A 25,821-nucleotide genomic window follows, 5' to 3' on the forward strand; every position below is an offset into this window, starting at 1 on the left:
TCAGAGGTGATTAAAATAACTTCTTGGATCTTCCACTACAATTTCTTTCAGCAAGGTCGCTGAGCAACCGAGCTGACGTCTTTTCTTGGTCCACTCACAAACCAAACATGTTTCTTAAGTTTTTTAATTCTTTTCTTGTGGAGTGTTCTCACACAAAGAAGTGTCAGCTTCGTCACAGCTCGTACAGCTGTGAAAACTTTCATTTTAAACAAAAATATGCGGCACTCACAAACCACGAAACTGAAGTGTACACTTATGGTGGCGTGTCTATGGAACATATACGCAACCATTTGCGTGTAACTCACTTCACGCAACGAATGGTGCAAGCCAGGGAACTAGGCGTAAGAACCGTTGACGGTGCCGTGATATGGCGGCCAGTGTGAATGCATTGTGAAATGTTTTGACGTTCCGTATCTTGACGTGACGCGACGGCTCGTGTGAACTGGCCTTCATCGTTGATACTTCCTCATTCCTAACACTATACTCCGTCATGTGTATCACGGATTGTCACTCATAATCTCACTTTCACTGGTACTAGGAAAACCGAATTTACGTAACGTGACGTCCAGCGTCAATGCACCCTGAAGTTGACGTGACATGACGTTGGTAGTTACATGCGTGCGTCCTATCCACTACTAGTGCATAGCATGCGCAATTGCGCATATATTTCTGTGCGTCTGCGACTGCGCACGAGAGAGAGGCGTCGTCTGGACCTACATAACCTAACTACCCATTATTATTCTGGGACGATTAAAGTATTGTTGGTGCCGTGAAATACAATGAATGCAATAGTTAATGTGTGTAGATCTGCAGCACCTCGGAATTTATCAGTTCAGTATGAGAGTATACGTATGGCACGGAGGAAACCAAGACATTTACCTATGGCAAAAAGCAAAATGTTTCGAGTACCAGAAAGAAAACGGCTTCCAGAAGAAGAAAATTCAGAACTTTTGCGACTGCATAACAATTACAAGACTTACATTAAAAGTATTCGGTAATTTATTTTTGTGCATGACATGTATATTTACAGCAACAGTTTTAATCCTTATTAAAAGTTGCTTCACTGTTTTTACAGTCAGTATATTGAGCAACGTGTCACTACATCATTTTCTGTAGTTTCCAGAAGTTTAGAATCTTATCATTCCATTGTCTGCTTATATTTTGATATTGTTTCGCCAAACTGTTATGATAGGTCAAAATTGGTTTGCCTCATAGGCCTATTTATATTGTGTTCCCTTGTTTATTCTTAATTGGATTTAAATAGCTAACTCAACCTTTGTGAATTCGTATGTGATATAAGGTCGTGTGTTTTGTTGCTGCTTTTCTAGGCAAGTCACATATGTTTTGTGTTTTGATATTTTACTTGTTGCTTAACGTTTAAATGGACTAGCTGGTATTGATTCTTATTTTATTTATTTTTCCTTTTATTATTGGGCACAACAGCATAGAATCTGTAATATAGTTCCTGTTCATTGCATGCTGCTGGGATGACTCTTTTTAATTTGCTTTTGCGTCACACTGTTATTCATATCACTGACAGCATCAGAGACACTGGCAGCTAGGTTAGAGATCTTTGCTGGCTAATGTAGATTTCACAAGCCAATGTTCGTCATTTCAAACGTTTTGTTCTATTTTTTTTTCCAGAATGCTCACCTGATCTACAGTTTGAAATGACCTGCCCCATGCTCTTCTATTGCTTACCACCTCCTAATGATAATTTCAGTTCACATCAGGTTTTTAGGCTTCTGGTTGTAGAACACCCACCATTTAGTGTTTTGTGCATGTTTTTTTTAACCTTTCTATCACCAGTACCATGTTACATGTAGAATTTGGTGTAGGCCTACATAATGTGGGTCTACTGCACTAGTGTCAGCTTCGTCCTGTTATGTCATAATTATGTGGCATGTTATGTCATGCATACATACGCAAGTTAGGGAACAGAACATCAAAAGTTTTCTATGTATGTATTAGTATCTGAAATATAGATTGTGGTGACATATTGATCTGTATTGCAGGCTGAGGTCTTGGTCATGTTGTAAGGTGACAGTTTGGTTGTGAGATGGCAAATTAGTATTGAACGCTTCAGTTACTTCCATACTGTTATATGAAGATAGCAGAAGCCTTGTGGGATACTATACTGTTTGAGTCAGCATAATTTATTTTCTTGTAGCTGTCACAAGCAAATTACAAATGCTGCCTTTGTTTACAGCACCTGCGCCTTGAACTTAATGTTGTGGGCTATTTGGATATGAGAACTTGAAAGTTTACTTATAGGCAAGTAGACAAGACTTGGTTGCTTAATGTGACTTTGCTGGTTGTAGCACACATTCAAAGTTAATGTGCAGCTCCCCAATGGCAACATTGCTGGATTAAAGAAAGGGATATGTATGGCCAGACAGTCGAGAAAATACAGTTTACATGATCACTGTAGAGAGTCAGATTGATTCATTGGTATGAAGAGTTACAGTTTGGAAATTATTGGAATTACAGGAGTATATTGAGTTTTTGAACATGATGAGATTGTAGTAAGCTGTGAAACCCCCACAAGCTGCAGAATGTCTGAAAATGTTCTTTGGCAATACACCTCCACAAGATTTTTATTCCAAGAAAGCATCAACTGTTTTTTCTGTAGGGCCATGACAAGATGTCACTCAACTAGACCCAAGATTTGTACCACTGGTAACATGCAATTCAGGTAAACAATAGTGCCCACTGTTACTCAGAGAAGGCATGCATATTCCTTATCACAGGTCCTCAAGAGGTATGATGTGAATGGAGTTGTCTGATGAAGACACAGTGTCTTGTGCTCTAAAACTGCTGTTCATCGTATCTTTAATACTGGGTAGTTGAAACTGCATGTTGTTCACAGTGACAATCCAAATCAACACACTTGAAGTTTATGCAGTCTGACACTCAGCTATCTTGGCCAGCAGTTTTTGGTTACCATGTTAATATTCAACAGATATATTGGCCATCAGCTTTGTGATAGGTGGAAGCAGAGCTTGTCTGTAGACACTGTATTTTGCCACTTAGTACATTTATGCATGCTACCAAGTCAGACAACAGCAGATGGCATTAAATGGTTTATGAAAACAGCTGCACAACCACAGCAGCGAGCCGTACTGAATGAAGCTCTATGATTTGTTAACAGCGATGTCAGTAAGAATATGTTAATCCTATGACGATGTCACCTTGTGTGGTCCAGTACTATGTTGTCGCCACGTATGACCCTGTTCTATCCACTGATTCTACAACCACACAGACATAGCAGCAGGCCCTTTATCACCTGAAATGTCAGTGTGACAAAGCCAATTCCTGGAGACTGATATTCTGCATAATTTGAACTTTGATACAAAATTATGCATTTTTGCACTAACAAAATATGCTGAAACTTTCTCACATGTTTCCATTTCGTGTAGCGGTTCTTCATTGACTCTGCCTGGCATAACACTTAACCTTTCTGGTCATACAAGATGTTGCTACTTGTCCTACAGTTGCATCTCCTCTTCATCTGAGTTCGGTGTTGCAATTTTTAGAATAGCTGACTATGCTGATTTAGTATAAAAGAAATAGTATGTAGAGATTTTGCAAGAGTAACTTATTTTTTGATAAACTGAAAACATATTTCATTAAATATAGACAAGGACAATGGTGTTACAGCAGATTGTGTGACATTATTACATGAAAATTTTAGTCTTTCTGTAACCTCTCCTATTTTCACACAAGCTAGAAGAAAATAAGGGAAAGCTACTATGTAATCAGTAACATTGTGTTGTTATATTGTCAGTTATACAAATGTCATGTGAGTGTATGTAAATTATATGTACGCTACCTGGAAAAAAAGCAGCACCCAGAAGGGGAGGATAGAAGAAACTGAAGCTTTATAGCTTTAGAGGGTATGTGATGTTATTGCAACGATTACAAAAATTGGGTCAAATTTACAAAGGTGTTGGCAGTATGAGCTCACTTATTAGTATGACATTCTAGCTCCGTTGCCCTGAACCCATGCCTGGATTTGGTTCAGGTGGGTGTTGTAAAACTTACATCGTCTTCTGAGGCAAGATGACTCACAACTGTTGTAACTGGTTCTTGATATCCTGTGTACTGACACTGAGATGAAGTTGATGTCTAAGCTGGTTGCACACATTTTACTGGGGACAGATATTGGGCTCTTGCCGGCCACAGAAGTATCTCAACGTCACACAGGCAGTTTACAGACACACATTCCGTGTGTGGATGAGCATTGCCCTGTTGAAAATTGTCACCGCGATACTTTCACATGAGAGGTAACATATGAGGTCACAGGATGTCCGTGATGTACTGTTCTGCCGTCAGTGTTTCCACTTCACTATAAACCATGACCTGAAGTGGTACCTGATGGCTCCCCACACCCTGATGTCAACAGTAAGATAGCTTTACCTCTCCAAAACATTGAACGAATGGGACCTCTCCCCAGGCCAGTAATCGCCAATGGTGGTCATCTGGGGTGGTGCAGAACCATGATTCATCACTGAACACAGTGAAATGCCATTCATGAGCAGATCATGTTTCCCAGTCATGTTACCACTCCAAACGCAGCCATTTGTGTTCTAGTGTTAATGGCAACTTGCTCATGTGACGGAAATTTCCTTGTGTGGCTGCTGCTAGTTTCCAATCTATGCTGCAGAGTGATACAGAATATTGTCCATTGCTTGTTGTAGGACGGCAGGCACAGATGTGAAGGTTTATAATGTATATGGTGCACAATACAGTGATTCTCCACTAAGGTGGTCAAACATGGTCATCTGGAGCTTTGACGATGAGTATGCCAGCCTCCACATTCCCATGCAGGCAAGCATTGGGCCACTGTCGTATCTGAGTGCCCCCCAAATCTGTATATTGTCTGATTTGACCAGCTGACCAATTGCAGACCCACAGTGAGGCCCCTGTTAAATTCCGCCATGTGCTAATAACGCTATCTCATACGAGTATGTAGCATTGCTGTGTTGTTCAGTGATCATTCAATATCTGACAATGTTCACATCCTTTATGTATGCTAGCAGGCCTAGTGACACCACTAGACGTGAAAAACACTAATACACCCTGGTAGCACAATGTTCACACCCTTTATGTATGCTAGCAGGCCTAGTGACACCACTAGACGTGAACAACACTAATACACCCTGGTAGCAGTCACAATGAATTGCAACTCAAATCATTTACATGCCCGTGGCTTACGGTGTGTACTTCTACTAAGTTACATTGACATCCAACCATTTTTCTGGATGCTTTACTTTTTTGTCAGGCAGCGTGCATAAAGTTTCTTATAAATACGTACATCACACTAACTGCACCATGGGTCTTGACCCACATCTACAGATACTGTTTGTAAATTTGATTTGAATGAATAATTCTTATAGAAATATTACCTTTACTACTATTGTCAGCTTATGTTTTGAATCATACTAGCTGCTTTCTTTTTGTGTGTTTGTCACATCTCCCTAATTTGTTGACAGTTATTAGAGAAACAGTGAGAATAGATGTTAACAGTGCAGAAGTACAATTACACTTTTGCTGGCTACTGATTGTGTATCAAGTTCTGTGTTAAAATGTGCCTCTTCGATCTATTATCATAAAACCGGCAACCTTTTATCTTATGTTGTAAAATGTTTCACATTAATAAACAACACTGAACTGCATAGTAAGTTTTGTTCCTCAATATAGAGCTTTCCTGAAACAAGAACTAGAAAAATCAGCATCGGCTAGTGAGCAAGCTCAGGAGGAGCTAAGAAGAGAGAGAGAGCAGCATGTTTTATGTATGAAGGAAAATGATGCCTGGAATGTAGAAGTAGCAAAACTGCGGGCAGTTCGACTAGCAAAACAGGAGCTGGCTGAGAAAGAAGCAATTCTTGATGCTATCATAAAACATGAACAGCAAGAAAAAGAATACTTGGAGAAAGTAGAAGACATTGTTTCCAAAGAAAAGGTTAGTACTGAAATAGAACAAATGAAGCATACACATGTAAGACTAATAGTAAACATAAGGTTGTATGTCCTTTAAGCAAGTTTTAACCACTCCTATAGCCCTCTTGATATTTTATTTTTATGTACTTTCATGTAGTATGCTTTTGGAAATTTCTAAACTTCAACATGCTTCTCAAAGCAAGAGTTCAACAAGCAACCTCTGGGGTGTCTGCCAAACTTTTGTTATGTTAAGTTTGCCCAGATTAGTGATAATTAAGGGTGCCAAATGCCAGCCAAATGAGAAAAATTAAAGCTAGCTGTTGTGGTAATGTCATATTAGGAGAGACAGTTGTCATTGGATGTTTTTTTTCTGCAAAAAGAAAGGGGAGGGCGTTGTTTGTGGATCTGGCAATTGTGAAATGCACCTAGGTTTGGGTGTCTTGTAACATTGAAGAACTGCAAGTGTGCATTAAATACTCTGAAATGAGTCAGTTCAATGCAAGAAGTGGTAAAGTCTAAGATGAAACATAAAATTTGGTAGCTAGAGAGACCTACAGAGTTTTCTTTCATTATGATACTGGACTTGTATCTCAGGTGAGTTCCACTTTAAATATTCAAATTACAATCTGGACAGCTCATCTGTTTTATCTGTAGTTTCCTAGATAATATGTAATGAATGGTGGGGTGATACCTGAAATAGGCTATAAATGATTGTTATACTGTATTTTTGTGATACGTTATATTCTAGAAAAAAAGAGTAGCTGGGCAGTATAAGAAAATGAACAGTGGCTGTTTTGAAATAGTTGGTTTTTTCGTAATGTACATACTTATACGTAAAGTATTTTAGAAGTAATTACTATAATTATATGTGAGTAGATTAGCATTAGTCATAATTTGTTGTTGTTGTAGTAGCCAGGGGTTGCTGTTTCTACCTAGTAATGTATAATTGACTCATTCCACCTCACCGAAGGCTTTCTTCCATGATGTGATTTACAGAAAATGTTATGGGAATGAATGAACACAATAATCCTAATGTCGTGTGCCTCATGAACAGGAAGAGAAGGATTCTGTCAGGGTTTGGGTAGATAAGAACACAAGTACATTTGAGTGTGTGTATGTGTGTGCAAGACTGTGATGGGTCACATGAAGTTACTACTAACTAGCACTCCAGTGAAAAAAAATTTTAACTTACATATCAGAATCGTTCAGGTGCACAAAATTTAATTTGAAGCAAAATTAATGTGTACCGACCATGGGAATAGTTGTTGAAATAAATTGGCAAACTTACCCTCTTCTTCTTAACTGACTTTGATTTCCTGAAAGAATAAAAAATGGCTCATAGAAGGATCCAGGCAGTAATAGAAGCAGATGAAAATTCTTGCAGGCTTATTTGGTATAGGTCCTGCACTTATAGATTACTCACATAACAAGTACTTCCTAAAATACTCAATTTTTGGTAGATTCATCACATACTCAGATTTAGTAGGCATTTTACCTGCTCAGTATATACACTTCTAACAAGAAGCTGCATAGGTTATTGATTATTGGTTTTGTGATGTGGTGGTGTTACTTTTGTTTGCCTCTAAACACGTTATGAATGGGTCATTCCATGCCAAGTGGTCTAAACCTTCCCACCATCATGTCTCCAATTTTCTTCAAATTTTATCTGTAGCACTAGTCAAGTGCTAAATTAAGTTTCTCAAGATTTCAAGCCTCTAGCTGCAATACTTGCTGATCTACACCCCCTTGTCTGAAGGGTAGTAAGTTCGCATGCGCGCGACATCAGACAAAATGCCATTTTTGGGGTCTCATAAAATTGAAACCAATTCATAAGAATGGTTAGTAAGATGAGACCCTGTACAGTTTTTTGTGCTGATTCAAACGAAATTAATTATAAGATTACTGATGCAAAATCCGGTCAAACAAGTCGACTCAAAGTGTACCCCTAATTCTGTCGTGACTTAATGCGACAAATTTTGACCAATATTCAGACTGCAATAATTTCCTTGCAGATAAAGATATGGACTTGAACTTTTTACCAAGTCTTATCTTTGTGCTGGACATAATACAGCTGGATTTCCAACTACCCAGGCTTTATAGTCGCCTTGCAAAATCTCTTCAAATTTGGCAGTGTCAGCGCAAATGGCTTTATTTACCAAAGTTCAAAGCCCATTACTACAAAATAGTCAGCCTGGATTTAATTGTGAATAGTATCATCTGAAAGAGAAACTCTTGCTCTACAAGATGGATATATTTTTCTTTTGCAACGCTTCCATTAAGTGCTTATTTACTCAGGTCAAAGTATCTTATATTTTGTGTGCGCAGTGCCCTGCGTTGGTCCATGATGGCTGAGCCATTACTGGTTATCACAATAAAACCAGCATCCCCATCGCCATAGGGGCCACGCCCGATAGCCATGCAGTAACAGCCACGGGTGGGTATCTTTACTGCAGGTTCCCAAGCCTGATTACAGGGTGTCTTTACCACAGGATCCCAAGCCTGATTGTGGGTTTCTTTATGCAGGTTCCCAAGCCTGTCTTCCTCAGTTACTTCATCATTCTGGAAGCATCGTTGATTTGCAAGAGAATGCTTTCAGGAAAACTGTATTGCCGACCAGATGATGTCACTGATGGAGCTGGAATAACACCAATGATAAGTTGTTCTGGAATCCAGCAAGTATCACGTCTTAAGGGCCAATAAAATGAACTTGCAGGACCATGAGGATGCATAAAGCTTATGAAAGCATCTTTCTGTTCGACTGAGATTTCAACGATGTTTCCAATCCACCATTTCTTTTCATAAATGCAAGCAACATACTGCCCAGGCTGAAGATCCATGACTTGAACTACTACTTCAGCAGCACTAATTTTGGCCAAAAAAGATGTCGCATCATTAGAAACTCTACTGACCTTAATTGTCGTCATATCAATGGGCAAAAAATGGTGGTTTTCTCTTGTGCCAGCTAGAGTGTGCCCTTGCAGGAATCTTTCTTCTTGAGAAGCTTTTTCTTCTTCAACTTCCTCTTTGCTGATGAAAAAGAATTTGATTCCATTGATATTATCATTGCAGAAGTTGAAAAGATCTTTGGGTGTTAGAATCTGGTTTTCATATGGACGTTGCAAACTTGCTCTTGCTGCCAACCGTTTTGTTGTGCCTCCAATGCCATCACAAGGCGACTTTCCATGGCTTGTTCCAAAGAAATTCCATTCTGCTGTTATTTCAAAATCTTCTTTGTGATAGCATAAGTTGAGAAAATTCTTGAAATTCTTATATTGTGCAGCTGAACCATCACTGAAGTAGTGGATGTGGCTTATTTTGGAAAATTGCATCTTCAGGTAATTGATTACTTTTCCAATGTAAACATGGACAGTAATCGTATCGTGTCGAAGGCAGTCACTAATAACACAAAGATTCACACATTGCACCTCTTCGTTTTCACAGTAGTAGACTACAAATGGATGAACTGTTGCTTGACTGTTTTCCCAGTGAAAGCCTTGCACTGCATCTTGAACAATAAATGAATAGTTTTCAGCAAAATCCATTAGTATTATGAATTCGCCTTCTTTCAAATCAGTTTTGAGAGCTTTCAGGTGCTGGCTTTGATGCTTGGCAATGTAGTGATGACAAGACAGGTTCCAAATTTTTGCTGCAATATCTTCAACATACTCTTCTGTTGAAAGCTGCTTTGTTTCTAAAGTATCCCTGTCGGTATGAATCCATTGTTTGTACTCAATCAGTTCTTCAGGGTCATTATCTTCAAAATATGTTGCAATAACTGCTTCTACACCTTCTGGACCAGGGCAGTTTTCACAACGATGAAGCATACAATCCTTGTTTTCCAAGCTGCAAACAGCTTTGCTAAGAATTTCCTTGTAGTCTTCATTGATTGATGCACCAGTGAGCATAAGCTTGACATTTTGGTGTATTGTACAGACACAAACTGAGTGCATTCCAGCAGAGCCAACTGTAACACACCATTTTGGTCTAAGCTCGCAAAACTTTGAGAAGCCAATTTCTGGTCCATTTTGCTTCTGATAAGACACGTACATTTCCTTCAAATTGCAAAGCAACAACCGCTTTTGCTTGTACACCTTTGTTCCTGAAATTCTCACAGGCACACAGTCTTTCTTCCCTGGACAAAGTCTGCTGAATTCGTCATCTTGAAAAAAGTCATGTACTTTCTGGACAACTTCATCTGAAAGCTTCCTTCCTTGCCGATTTGCTGGAAAAGCTAGAACACCTTGCTCATTCTTCAGTTTTCTCGCTTGCTTTACCATTCTTTCTGATACATTAAATGCTGTTGTCGTATCTTTAATTGTCCAGCTTCTTGGAACCAAGGTCAATATTTGAACTTTTGTCCTACGATTTGACACTTTACATTTTTCTTTCAACTCTTCTATAAGATTATCAAGATCTGCACAATTATTGCATGGGCGACTTTTACTTGAACTTGGCTGTTCATCGTAATTGATTCCTACAGCAGCAGCAATTTGATTCCCAATTAAACTTTGTGCATCCAAGATCTTTCTTTTTGCATAGCTTTGCTTATCTCTTTTACTTAGTTGTCTTCTTTTCAATGGTGAAGCACCAATAAATGATAAACTTTTGTTGATGGCTGGTTCAGTTTCATCCGTTGTGAAATCTTGTTCAGATTGGGTTGATAGTGATGATGAATCTTCTAGCTTTTGGTTCAGTGCCGACATGCAGCGAGGGCAAAGCTTCTGACCAGGTTTTATATCAATCACTTCTTTTTTCTTTAACAGGCAAAGTTTGGCAGCTGTTTCATTATCAAGCAGTCTAAGTCCAGCTTTTACATTGTGATTCCTCTTCTTGAATGGATTGCAACATTTCTTTTGCATCGCTTGATATTCATGTAGGAAGAGGGCTTCATGGTGGAAGCAAATGATGGAATTTTCGTCAAGTTTGGCTTCTGAACGCGAAACAAGCAATTTCTGGTCACATTCTGTGAAATCACTAAACGCTTTGAATCCAGTCTTCTTAGCATAGAAGATAACATGGCACTTCGATGCAGCAGCATCTTTTCCAATTGAACAGGGGGCCAACGATTCTTCTTCTTCATTAACTTCTGACATCTCTCACTGGCCAATCACTGAATAAAACACGAATGAAATATCCAATTATATCAGTAATTCTAAGCGACTATTAAGATTCAAATTCCTAGAAATGAAGAAAAATTAGTGCATCGCGCATACAAAATATAACAACTTTGATGTGAGTTAATGAGTACTTAATGGTCGCGTTGCAAAAAAAACAAATGTCAGTCTTGTAGAGCAAGAGTTTCTCTTTTAGGTGATACTATTCACAAGCAGATTCAGGCCAACTATTTTTTAGTAATTGGCTTGAAACTTTGGTAAATTTTACCGTTTGTGCTGACACTGCCTAATTTGAAGAGATACTGCAGGGCGACCATATGGCCTGGATCATTGCAAATCCGGCTGCATTATGTCTAGCACAAGCATGAAGCTTGGCCAAAAGTTCAAGTCCATATCTTCAACTGCAAGGAAATCATTGCAGTCTTAATATTGGTCAAAATTTGTCGCGTTGTGTCACGACAAATTTTGAAGTATACTTTGAGTCGAGTTATTTGACCGGGGTTTGCATGAGTAATGTTATACATAATTTCGTTGGAATCAGCAAAAAAAACTGTACAGGGTCGCATCTTACTAACCATTCTTATGAATTAGTTTCGATTTTATTAGACTCCAAATATGACATTTTTTTTATGTTGCATGCACACGGACTAAGTACACTTCAGACAAGGGGGTCTAGATCAGCAGCTATTGCAGCTAGAGGCCTGAAATCTTGGGAAACTTACTTCAACACTTGACTAAAGCTACAGTTAAAATTTGACGAAAATTGGAGACCATGATGGTGGGAACTTTTTTCAGTTTTAGACCACTTGGTGTGGAATGACCCGAATGGCTATTTTAGAGCATGTAGCAATCCTAGTTGGAAAGTTTAATTTAACAATTACATTTAATGGTGATGTTACTGACTGTAATAAACGCTGACTGGAAGAGTTTTTAAGAAAGTCCTTGTTTAAACCAATGACAACCAAAATTCGTTTTTTTTCCCCTGTTGTATAGGCCAATAGAGCTTCTAGATGATTTATGAGGAGGTTATAAATTCCTGCGGGTGCATGGCTTCTTATATTTACTGTTTAGTTACAAATGTAACATTGAGTCACCCAAAAAGAGTGATGTCCTGATAGCTTGCAGTACAAAATGCAGAGTGACCCAAAAGTATCGCGGTGTAGCTTGCTCGCAGGTTTCGAGAGGGTGCGTTTCTGGATGAGGTATCGAATATATTGCTTCCCCCTACTTATACCTCCCGAGGAGATCACGAATGTAAAATTAGAGAGATTCGAGCGCACACGGAGGCTTTCAGACAGTCGTTCTTCCCGTGAACCATACGCGACTGGAACAGAAAAGGGAGGTAATGACAGTGGCACGTAAAGTGCCCTCCGCCACACACCGTTGGGTGGCTTGCGGCGTATAAATGTAGATGTAGAAAAGTAAGTTAACATTTGAAAAGTAAATACTTTCTGGAATATTGTAGATAGAAGGGTAAAATGACACACATGCTTGAAATGACATCGGGCTTTTTCGAAAGCAAAAACAATGTGCACAAAGTGACCAGTGGATGCCAGTTCATATGACACAAAAACAGTAATTAACATCACAATCGACTTTAGTAAAGACGATGTCAGTTATAACAAATGCTCAACCTCGGCTGCCATTCATCTACATTGTCTGTAGTCAAGGGACAATACTGTGAACCATGGGATGTTGTCTTTTACCATCCTTAATAAGATCGGGCGAACGCAGTAGACCTGTGACTTCAGGTAACCCCACATTCAATAATCACATGGATTGAGGTGTGGAGACCTGACTCCCTCTCTCAGTACAGCTCATTTTATACATGATTCTCATGCGGCATCATTTCTGTATTGCTGTCCAACGCCATCTCTTGGTCAGTTTTTGCATTTGTTTTGGATTTCAGTAAAACCCTATGTTGTTTCAGGCATGTGTGTCAAGTGTTACCTCTCTACCTACGTTATTGTGTGAATCAGTGCATTTTCAAATGTTAACCGACTTTTGGGTCAACCTGTAGATGTCTGTGGCCGACTGGCTGTGACTGGCCTCCTCCTTAGCATACAGAAATGATTTCCAAAAGTTTTTAATTGTTTGCAGATAATCCCACCCAGAATAATTAACATGTATTGTTGCGATCTTCAGTCTGAAGACTGGTTTGATGCAGCTCCCCATGTTACTCTATCCTTCGCAAGCCTTTTCATCTCCAAGTAACTACTGCAACCCACATCCCTCTGAATCTGCTTGCTGTATTTGTCTCTAGGTCCCCCTCTACAATTTTTACCGTACACACTTCCCTCCAAAACAAAATTAGTGATCCCTTGATGTCTCAGAATGTGTCCTACCAACCAATCCCTCCTTTTGGTCAGGTTGTAACACAAATTTCTCTTCTCCCCAATTCTATTCAGTACCTCCTCGTTAGTTACATGATCTACCGATCGAATCTTCAGCATTCTTCTGTGGCACCGCATTTCAAAAGCTTCTATTCTCTTCTTGTCAAAACTATTTATTGTCCATGTTTCACGTCCATACATGACTACATTTCGCACAAATACTTTCAGAAAGGAGTTCCTGGCATTTAAATCTGTACTCGACGTTAACAAAATTTTTCTTCTTCAGAAATGCTTTTCTTGCCATTGCCAGTCTGCACCGAGCGAGGTGGCGCAGTGGTTAGCACACTGGACTCGCATTCGGGAGGACGACGGTTCAATCCCGCATCCGGCCATCCTGATTTAGGTTTTCCGTGATTTCCCTAGATCACTCCAGGCAAATGCCGGGATGGTTCCTTTGAAAGGGCACGGCCGCCTTCCTTCCCCATCCTTCCCTAATCCGAGCTTGTGCTCCGTCTCTAATGACCTCGTTGTCGACGGGACGTTAAACACCAATATCCTCCTCCTCCTCCAGTCTGCATTTTATTTCCTCCCTAATTCGACCATCATCAGTTGTTTTCCTTCCCAAATATCTGAACTCATTTACCACTTTTAAGTGTCTCATTTTCTAATCCAATTCCCTCAGCATCACCTGATTTAATTAGACTACATTCCATTAGCTTTGATTTGCTTTTGGTGATGTTGTTCATCTTATATCCTCCTTTCAAGATACTGCCCATTCCGTTCAACTGCTCTTCCAAGTCCCTTGCTGTCCTTGCCAAAATTTGCAATGTCATCAGCAAACTTCAAAGTTTCTATTTCTTCTTCGTGGACTTCAATTTCTACCCCAAATTTTTCTTTTGTTTCCTTTATTGCTGGTTCAGTAGACAGATTGAGTAACATCGGGGCTAGGCTACAACCCTGTCTCACTCCCTTCTCAACCATACCTTCTCTTTCATGCCCCTCAACTCATAACTGCCCTCTGGTTTCTGCACAAATTGTAAATAGCCTTTTGCTCCCTTTATTTTACCCCTCAACCTTTATAATTTGAAAGAGAGTATTCCAGTCAACATTGTCAAAAACTTCCTCTAAGTCTACAGATGCTATAAACATATGTTTGCCTTTCTTTAACCTATCTTCTATGAGAGGTTGTAGGGTCAGTACTGCCTCACGTGTTTGTACACGTCTCTGAAATTAACACAGTTCATCTAAAAGTGCACAAATATTGCTGCACACATTGCTTTAGGGATCATATTTATGTTCCCTATTAGCTACTTAGTTTGTTGTATTCAGTAAGATGATGTTTCACTGTGCTGCAACTGTTGAGCATACATTAATACCAAAACCCTTTACAAAAATTGGCATTAAGGATACTGTGTGAAGCTGATAACCAAAAATCTCATAGAGACTGCGTTAGAAGTGACAGCTGTTATGTGAGTACATGGTTCGCAAAAATGGCTGCAAGTTATCCATCTACTATCCCCCCCCCCCCCCAATCCCCATCCCCATCCCCATTTGGCTCATGCCTTCTGATGAGCAAATAGTTTGTACCCAATTGCTCCCCAGCCATGACAGAGTCATTGCTTCCCCTTCCAGATGCTAAGTTCTATCTTTAGTCTTCGCCTTTGCCACTAAGTCCTTATTGATAATTTCTGGCACTTCAACATATTCTGTTTATGCACAGGCTGTCTTCCCTTTCTTTCTCACTGATTTACAGTGTTTTTCCTCAGTTTCAGCATTTGAGGTCCTGATTTTGTGTTTCTTACTCTTTGTGCTCTACTGAAGGAGGTTTGACACACAGAGACTGGCTGTGTAATGTGTCGTCCCCAGCACCTGGATCGACAGGTGGGGCATGCACACACCTTCTGGTAAATGGCAGGCCTGAGGAGGGGTGATGTCTGAACTAGTACCTTCTCAATAGCCAATTTTAGTCCCTTGTTCTGGGGTTTGGAGGTATGACCTGAAGTATGAACAATAACCTATGGTGAGTTAATACCCAAGTGTAGGGAAACCACAGAAGGAAGAGTGCTTTAGGACACACTGGCTATACAAGGGAATCAAACTGCAATGATTATACCAAACCTCTGTCCAACAATGATGATCCAGCTACATGCCACTACTTACTAGTGTGCAGGGAAGGCTATCAGAGTTTGATTTAAGTATATTTGTCATGCAGCAAAGAACGGACACATTTGCGGTCCCAGTGGAGTAATGCTCTTGCCTACATAATCAGGGTGTCTACGACCCGGGAGATCCGGGAAAAACCCGGGAATTTTTTCATCTGGGAGAAAACCAGGAAAAACCCGGGATTTTTTTTTTAATTCTGGGAATTTTTCATTGTTTTTGTTCTCGGTTAAATTTTTGTAATTTTGACTAGTAAGAACCAATGCTCTAACAAAGGATATTACTGTAGCCTGCTACTGCAGAATAATACTGCAGTAATAAAACATGAACCCCCATTAACCATGGACCTTGCCGTTGGTGGGGCGGCTTGCGTGCCTCTGCAATACAGATAGCCGTACCGTAGGTGCAACCACAACGGAGGGTTATCTGTTGAGAGGCCAGACAAACGTGTGGTTCCTGAACAGGGGCAGCAGCCTTTTCAGTAGTTGCAAGGGCAACAGTCTGGATGATTGACTGATCTGGCCTTGTAACAATAACCAAAACGGCCTTGCTGTGCTGGTACTGCAAACGGCTGAAAGCAAGGGGAAACTACGGCCGTAATTTTTCCCAAGGGCATGCAGCTTTACTGTATGATTAAATGATGATGGCGTCCTCTTGGGTAAAATATTCTGGAGGTAAAATAGTCCCCCATTCGGATCTCCGGGCGGGGACTACTCAAGAGGATGTCGTTATCAGGAGAAAGAAAACTGGCGTTCTATGGATCGGAGTGTGGAATGTCAGATCACTTAATCGGGCAGGTAGGTTAGAAAATGTAAAAATGGAAATGGATACGTTAAAGTTAGATATAGTGGGAATTAGTGAAGTTCGGTGGCAGGAGGAACAAGACTTCTGGTCAGGTGACTACAGGGTTATAAACACAAAATCAAATAGGGGTAATGCAAGAGTAGGTTTAATAATGAATAGGAAAATAGGAATGCGGGTAAGCTACTACAAACAGCATAGTGAACGCATTATTGTGGCCAAGATAGATACGAAGCCCACACCTACGACAGTAGTACAAGTCTATATGCCAACTAGCTCTGCAGATGACGAAGAAATTGAAGAAATGTATGATGAGATAAAAGAAATTATTCAGATAGTGAAGAGTGACGAAAATTTAGTGGTCATGCGTGACTGGAATTCGAGAGTAGGAAAAGGGAGAGAAGGAAACGTAGTGGGTGAATATGGATTGGGGGAGAGAAAAGAAAGAGGAAGCCGTCTGGTAGAATTTTGCACAGAGCATAACTTAATCATAGCTAACACTTGGTTTAAGAATCATGAAAGAAGGTTGTATACATGGAAGAACCCTGGAGATACTAAAAGGTATCAGATAGATTATATAATGGTAAGACAGAGATTTAGGAACCAGGTTTTAAATTGTAAGACATTTCCAGGGGCAGATGTGGACTGGTCAAGGTGGGAATTTAAGGAGATGGGACCTGGATAAACTGAAAGAACCAGAGGTTGTACAGAGTTTCGGGGAGAGCACAAGGGAACAATTGACAGGAATGGGGGAAAGAAATGCAGTAGAAGAAGACGGGTAGATTTGAGGGATGAAGTAGTGAAGGCAGCAGAGGATCAAGTAGGTAAAAAGACGAGGGCTAGTAGAAATCCTTGGGTAACAGAAGAAATATTGAATTTAATTGATGAATGGAGAAAATATAAAAATGTAGTAAATGAAGCAGGCAAAAAGGAATACAAACGTCTCAAAAATGAGATCGACAGGAAGTGCAAAATGGCTAAGCAGGGATGGCTAGAGGACAAATGTAAGGATGTAGAGGCTTATCTCACTAGGGGTAAGACAGATACTGCCTACAGGAAAATTAAAGAGACCTTTGGAGATAAGGGAACCACTTGTAAGAACATCAAGATCTCAGATGGAAACCCAGTTCTAAGCAAAGAAGGGAGAGCAGAAAGGTGGAAGGAGTATATACAGGGTCTATACAAGGGCGATGTACTTGAGGACAATATTATGGAAATGGAAGAGGATGAAGATGAAATGGGAGATATGATACTGCGTGAAGAGTTTGACAGAGCACTGAATGACGTGAGTCGAAACAAGGCCCCCCGGAGTAGACAACATTCCATTGGAACTACTGATGGCCTTGGGAGAGCCAGTCCTGACAAAACTCTACCATCTGGTGAGCAAGATGTATGAAACAGGCGAAATACCCTCAGACTTCAAGAAGAATATAATAATTCCAATCCCAAAGAAAGCAGGTGTTGACAGATGTGAAAATTAACGAACAGTCAGTTTAATAAGCCACAGCTGCAAAATACTAACACGAATTCTTTACAGACGAATGGAAAAACTAGTAGAAGCCGGCCTCGGGGAAGATCAGTTTGGATTCCGTAGAAATACTGGAACACGTGAGGCAATACTGACCTTACAACTTATCTTAGAAGAAAGATTAAGGAAAGGCAAGCCTACGTTTCTAGCATTTGTAGACTTAGAGAAAGCTTTTGACAATGTTGACTGGAATACTGTCTTTCAGATTCTGAAGGTGGCAGGGGTAAAATACAGGGAGCGAAAGGCTATTTACAATTTGTACAGAAACCAGATGGCAGTTATAAGAGTCGGGGGACACGAAAGGGAAGCAGTTGTTGGGAAGGGAGTAAGACGAGGTTGTAGCCTCTCCCCGATGTTATTCAATCTGTATATTGAGCAAGCAGTAAAGGAATCAAAAGAAAAATTTGGAGTAGGTATTAAAATCCATGGAGAAGAAATAAAAACTTTGAGGTTCGCCGATGACATTGTAATTCTGTCAGAGACAGCAAAGGACTTGGAAGAGCAGTTGAACGGAATGGATAGCGTCTTGAAAGGAGGATATAAGATGAACATCAACAAAAGCAAAACGAGGATAATTGGAATGTAGTCGAATTAAGTCGTGTGATGCTGAGGGAATTAGATTAGTAAATGAGACACTTAAAGTAGTAAAGGAGTTTTGCTATTTGGGGAGCAAAATAACTGATGATGGTCGAAGTAGAGAGGATATAAAATGTAGACTGGCAATGGCAAGGAAAGCGTTTCTGAAGAAGAGAAATTTGTTAACATCGAGTATAGATTTAAGTGTCAGGAAGTCTTTTCTGAAAGTATTTGTATGGAGTGTAGCCATGTATGGAAGTGAAACATGGACGATAAATAGTTTGGACAAGAAGAGAATAGAAGGTTTCGAAATGTGGTGCTACAGAAGAATGCTGAAGATTAGATGGGTAGATCACATAACTAATGAGGAAGTATTGAATAGGATTGGGGAGAAGAGAAGTTTGTGGCACAACTTGACCAGAAGAAGGGATCGGTTGGTAGGACATGTTCTGAGGCATCAAGGGATCACCAATTTAGTATTGGAGAGCAGCGTGGAGGGTAAAAATCGTAGAGGGAGACCAAGAGATGAATACACTAAGCAGATTCAGAAGGATGTAGGTTGCAGTAGGTACTGGGAGATGAAGAAGCTTGCACAGGATAGAGTAGCATGGAGAGCTGCATCAAACCAGTCTCAAGACTGAAGACCACAACAACAACAACAAATAAAACATGAATGAGAGAAAAAACTGAAATAAATCTTAAATTGCAAAGGAAATGCGCCATATACAGCAACTAAACACAGTGCTCATACAAATGTTTGCCAACAGCAAAATGTGTCAAAGGCTTTAGGAAGACTATGCAATGCTTCATAAGAACAAATTGCCTCCAACGAGCATGATGTCACAACTGTTAACGTTAGATTTGTTTTAGCAGTTATGAGTGGGATCATGCGCATGCGCAGTTGCGTTGTACCTTCTTCCGCCTGTGTCTACAGAAACATGGATGTTGGCTGTGTCAGCAGTCGCAGCAAAAAAAAAAAAAAAAAGGCAGCTAGGTGCTACCGGGAAAAATTTTACTGGCGCGCCCAAGCTGCCAGATAGTGCAGCAGCACTGCATCTAGGAGTGGGGGGACGGGGGGCGGCAATTCATATTCTTGAGGAAAAAACCTTGTTTCACAAAGTGCCTAGCATCCAGCGCACATTGATCTATCGATTATTCGTATGAGTTTGAAATGTGTCCCTGTCGGTTTTTGAACATTGTTGAACACATTCTAAGTTGATTTCTGAATGAATCATAAGTTGATTTGTGAATGCATGCATAGTATATGTGATGTCTCTGTCAGTGGAATCATAGTCACATCTAGAAATAAACTTTCCTGCAGACAAAAGGGGCTATACGAGCTGAGCAGAGTATAGCCGAACGAAAGAAAGCCAACCACTGTCTGATTAAGTGGTTGATTGGGTTTGCGAATGATGAGCGTTGTTATGATTACCAGCGAAATCCATAGATTCGGACTACCAGAGTGCGAATAAACGACTAACGGGAATAACAGGTAAGAAAGATTACATATTATCTTCTCAGTGTGTCCAAGAAAATGAAATTTTGACAAAAAAATTTTGGCCAGATCGATATACTAGCAAGGGCCAGTTGTACAGTCTGCGGCTAGCAGCCGCTTTAAGGTCTGTACTGGAAGTAGTGTGGAAAATGTGTTGCACGAACATGTAATAACGCCAAACCCGAGAATAATCGCGAGATAACTAAACTCGTGATTCTGGCAGAGTTAGCCAAGTTAATCGGTGGATAAGCTTTGACACAGGCAGGAATAGATACAGAAGTAGTGATGACAACATTTTTTGTTAGAACGAGGAAGGAGAAGAAACGGTGACATCACTTAAATTATGGAAGAATATGACGATTCCAAATTTATATAAAAATTTCGCACTACTACTTTTCGATCTCATGCTTGAGAAACTGGAGCATATGAATGAAGTATAAAACTATTTCCTAATGTAAAGCTTTTTGCTTGTAGTAGGCCTAATAGGTATTTAATATTGGTACTTTGTGAATTATATTCTGCTGTGTTATAAAAATGACCATTTCAGCCAAAACAGTCTCGTTTATTTGGTGTGTGTTACAATTGCTGCAGTATTATAAAGGCCTATTTTGTTTTATCTCGCAGACAGTGACAAAATACAGGTAATCAGGTCGAGAAATCACATCAGTCTTGGGCCTATTTGTAATTACAGCTTTTTCAATATTAGACAGCGACATTTCCTTAGCTCATGTCAATGTGGATTCCAGAGACTTTGGTCCACTGTCAACAACCAGACCCTACTAGAGGTGGCTATTCAGCAGGTTTTCCGACGTAAACCTCTCTCAGCATATTATTTGATATCAGTAAGACATAAGAACTACTTGGAAACACAATATTTTCGTCCAACTGAATATTTTAAAGTGCCTTATCCACACGTCTTAGGGAGCAGAAAGGGTGTGTTTGTTCCAGTTTCATAGGGCTATTGTGTATTCATGGCTAGACTATGGATGCACAGTGTATGGGTCAACAAGGCCTTCTTACCTGAAGATTATAGTTGCTATCCACTATGAGGATATTAGGCTGTCCATTGGTGCTTACAGGACCAGCCCCATACCCAGTCTCTGTGCTGAGGGTGGGAAACCACTACTCACCATCCTGCGGCAACTCCTTATTGTGCATCAGGCATGTAAGTTCCTCACAGCTCCAACATCCCTCGCTGACCATACTGTTGCTCGTCCAGCTCGGGAATGCCTTTTCTCCAATCGTCCATAAGCAACAATGCCATTTGGGATAAATGTTTAGCATGTGCTGGTGTCAGCTTGGTGTGAAGAACATGCAACCCAAAATCAAGGGTTTCAGCAGCCTGCCACCATGGTTACTGCACAGGTCCAGATTTATTTTAGATTTTGTCAGAGCAGGAGAGGTTGCATGCCTGCATATGTTTTAAATGAGCGACACAACTCTACAGCTGTCTTTATGGATAGGTCAAAAGGGGGGGGGGGCAGACTGTTGGTTACTCTGTTTTTTTCTCTGATTGGGCCCTCAAGTTCCAACGTCCTTGAGAGCTTATTGTCTGTGACCTGGAATTATATGCGGTCTTGTGGCACTAGAGCAGATGAGATCTGCTTCAAGTGCTAAATTCCTTATCTTTTCCAATTTTCTGAGTACTCTTTACTCTCTGCAACGCTTGTACTCACCATATAAAGTAATTCAGAATGCCCAGGACAGCCTCCTCCAGTTACTGCAGCTGGAGAAGGAGGTATCTTTCCATTGGGTACCAGGGCACATGGGTATTTTGAGGAATGAAAGGGTGGAAGTAGCAGCCTAGGAAGTGCGTCATAATACTCAGTTATTTCTGTATGCCATCTCCAGCATGCTATCACTTTGCTTTTGCTGTTGCATCGGTGAGAAGATGAGTGGTTGCATGTAGTAAACCCCTCTGTGCAGCTGTGGCATACCTCCTTTCAGCCATGAAGATGAAATGAGGTTCTCCTTACTTGTCAGCACATAGGCCGCAGTTCTGTGACCATGGTTTCTTGATCCAGCACAACGACCCTCCAATGTGGGGTGCTTGTGGCATACAAATCACTGTGTGCTATATGTTACTAGATTGTGTTTTATTTTTGGACCAGAGAGCAGCAGTAGATTTTCTGGCAGGTCTCCACTGTATTTTAAGTGGGCAGGTCTCCACTGTATTTTAAGTGATGTTCAAATGCCCTGTATTTTAAGTGATGTTCAAATGAATGTGTTGAGGCTTTTAAGGTTTTTTGATTTGACCAACTTGTTTGCAAAAAATTTAGGGAGATGTTCTTAATGTGTTACGAGGGTGACTGGTTCACATGTTTTTTGTAACTGGTCGGCTGGTCACATATCCCTGTGCTCTTTTTTTAGCTCCTCTGTTGTTTTCCTTCTGTTTTCTCACCAGATGTAGTACCTCTCATTGTTTCTCTTTTGTTATATGGCATGTAATATGGAGTGCTTATATGGATCAATTCGAATGGGTGTGGCAACGTTTTTAGCCCTTTTAACCATATTTGTTTCTTTTAATAGCTGTAAGGGCACTGATAACCTCACTGTTGAGCACCTGTACACCCCAGAAACAACAACAACAAAATATCCAGATAATTCTGCACGTTTGTTATATTATTATACAATGCATGCGAGGAACATAATAATAAGGTGCAGTAAGGAACATAATAAGAAGCTGCGAAAAAGGAACTTTTTCATGTTAATTTATTGTGTAACATTTGTAGTGGCCTCAAATGTACACACATTTACATGCGGATCAACAGCATAAACATGCATAATATAAGATCATTTAGACATACCTGTGTGTGGCACATCTTAAAATGCTGTATAGCTTTTCACAGCTGTGAAAGATCAGTCTAGTATGTTACACTGGTCTCAGCACAACATGTAGTACTAGTGTGTACCACAGTTGAAAGTTCCTTAAAAAGAACAATCATCAATTTTTCTGGCAACCTATTCCCCTCCCTCCCTCTCTCTTCCCCCCTCTCCATCTCCCCTTCCCCATCTCCCTTCCTCCTCTTCCCTTCCCTCTCTCCCTGCCTGCCTCTCTCCCTGCCTGCCTCTCTCCCTGCATCCCTCTCTCCCTGTGTGTGTGTGTGTGTGTGTGTGTGTGTGTGGTGGGGGCACTGGAGCACATGTGCGTGCATGTATGTCTGTCTGCCAACTTAGTGGAAGAGATTTGTAGAACTCATCATGCATCTTATGTCCAAGTATTTAAAACTTTAGTTTAGTAATTTTTTTGTTTGCAGAGTATCTTTAGTAAAATTAATTATCACATTGGTTTTATAAATGTGTGCATGTCACTTTGTGATAGTATGTTATGGAAGCTTGCTGACAAATAATTATTTTTGTATAGTTTCCTCACATGAAACACCCACAAAACATATCCAGTTTCTTTCTGCCTAACACAAAACACATTTTCTTTTATTTTCAGGAAAGATCTAAACACTACATCACTCCTGAAAATATCGATGAAGCCATAGAAAAGGCCCTAGACAATGAAGTTGACTACAATTTTTCATTGGATGTTGATGGTACTGTGTATCATGGCAGAATGACAAAGCCTGACATTGCAAGGGAGACTGGGGAAAAGATGGTAGTTAGCAATAGATCTTGATAATGATCCAAAATGTTGTTGGTGCTTTGTATATAGTTTTAAATAATGTACTTGGACACATTATTTTTCTCTGTCTGATGGAAAATTAAAGCAATCACTGTGCATGCAGAGTAATAAGATTGCTCTGCAAGGAAAAAAATTATAGTTTGTTCAGTATTTTGTAGTATTAGCACCAAAGAAGTTGTACAAATTATCCTATTCTAATTTTATGGCAACATTTAAGGTGAAAAATTTATTGTTATTTTAAGTCTTCCATAAACTGTATCAGGTAAACGTATAATACCTCCATCAGCACATTCAATGTTGCAGTATGTCACTCTTTCTTATATAAAAAACCAGATGTGCTAACTTAACGTGTATTATACCATACTTTGTGCTGGTATGTGCAACAAAGAGCAATGCAGCTGCATTGAACATTAAAGACCTCAATATGTAAATAGTAAAGTTATTTCCTTGTAGAGAGAAAATACTGGAATTGAAATGAGCATTTTACATATCTTTTGTGCACATAATTTTCTTAGGAAATAAGTTCACACTGAAGAGTGAAAAATAAAAGAACAGAAACTTAGCCATTTCCTCTCATGGTCTCCATTTCAAATTCTGTTTCTCTTAACGTAATTGTAAATACATCCATTTTTGTTTTGGCGAACCACAAGTATCTTACATTTGATGTGTAGGATGACATCGTGAATAGAATAATTTATTTTAAAATATGTTGCCATGCATAATGTCTTTAGAACTACTCGAAGACTGATCAGTAAAACCTTCAGGGGACTCAATGTTGTATTCTGCCCACTCGTCTAATATAGAGTGCCTAGGAAAGCTGCTTTCTCCGATTGCTAGACAACAATTCAAGCAAATGGTATTAATGGAGTTCATTACAAAAGGAAATGATTGCAATACTTAACACTGCTGTAGTGTTCTTAGGTTGACTCGAGTTCAACATGGCCGCGGCTAGGGGGGCTGTGCTTATATTCTCTTCGTATAGAGGCCGCTCCTGTCTCGGTGTCATCCTTGAGAGGGGCGTCAGTGTTCTATTGGCTGTCGTCATCTCACAGCCCTCTTTGCTGTAATGTTCCTGGCCAACATGCTGGCACTTGACGTTACACTCGAACATCCCTCTCCCCCAAAGCGATGGACTGTTGTTGTGTAGGGAGCATGACAATGATGGGGGAGGCAGGAGTGTGGACGCTGCAGTGTACCAGAAGCTGTGGCTGTAGGGGACATGAGGCTTCCGGTCGTACCACGCTATCCGGCCTTCGCTCTGGCGGAAACATCCCCTGGAAAAGGACCAGAAGGGTATGTGTCCACTTCCTGAGACAAATAGCAAGATGTCAAAGGCGTTGGTTGCTGTGGCATGGGCGGGTCCAGCTCCACTGGTAGGACGAGAGGAGGCGAAGGCTCTGTCACCATGGCGTCATCCCGCAGTGTTGTGATGACACCCTCTGGCGGCTGCTGCGGCTGCGCTGTCTCGGGATCCATGAATCTGGGAGAAGGGCCACATAAGGATCACCATGCAAATGACAGTGGCAAAGTTGATGGTGTCGGCACTGCAATCTCTCTGGACCTGAAATGAGATACATGCAAGTGCCATGTCGACGGACAATCTTGCCTCACACCCACTGTCTGCTGCTGCTAAAAAACCCTGTAAAACACAATATCATATAGCGCGAAGTGATACTCTGCAGCCTTCCTTCGGTGCCGAATGCTGAGAAGGGTGGAGCAGTGTCCGATGGTGGCAACCGTGAGGCAATTCCATCGGTGATGGTCCATATTGTGGATGTGAACGATAGGAGGCGAGAAACAGTTGCAGTGCTTGATCCCTGGTGTGTGCGGACCGAATTTTGACCATCTGCTGCTTGAAGGTCTGGACAAAATATTATGCTTCACCTTTTGACTGGAACGGGGCACTAGTTAGATACTGTATGCCTTTGAATTCACAGAATGTTACAAATTCATTTGACTTGAACTGAGGGCCATTGTCTGGCACTATGAGTTCAGGTAAACGTTTGAGGAAAAAAATGAGGACACCACCTGAATTGTGCTACGTGATGGAGTTCATTAGCACAGCAAAAGGAAACTTGCTATACAAGTCAACCACAGTCAACCAATGAGTGTGCCAAAAGGTCCCGCAAAATCTATGTGCACACATTGCCATGGTGATGGTGACTTAGGCCAAGCAGAGAATGTTTGTGGCAGAACTGACTGATTTTCCATACATGCGTGACACTGTGATGGCATCTGTT

At 40.5% G+C, this 25,821-nt stretch overlaps 1 protein-coding gene across 1 annotated transcript; it reads left to right on the plus strand.

Annotated features, from left to right (window-relative positions):
• The first annotated feature begins 668 nt into the window (after positions 1–668).
• LOC124713799 (probable 28S ribosomal protein S26, mitochondrial) lies at positions 669–24,091 on the plus strand. The gene is made up of 3 exons (XM_047242974.1): positions 669–994; positions 5,704–5,965; positions 23,393–24,091. Exons 1-3 carry the CDS (start codon positions 780–782, stop codon positions 23,573–23,575), a joined length of 660 nt encoding a protein of 219 aa, XP_047098930.1. The 5' UTR covers positions 669–779; the 3' UTR covers positions 23,576–24,091.
• Positions 24,092–25,821: the final 1,730 nt, after the last annotated feature.

The sequence above is a fragment of the Schistocerca piceifrons genome, chromosome 1 (assembly GCF_021461385.2).
Source record: "Schistocerca piceifrons isolate TAMUIC-IGC-003096 chromosome 1, iqSchPice1.1, whole genome shotgun sequence".
Taxonomy (NCBI): domain Eukaryota; kingdom Metazoa; phylum Arthropoda; class Insecta; order Orthoptera; family Acrididae; genus Schistocerca; species Schistocerca piceifrons.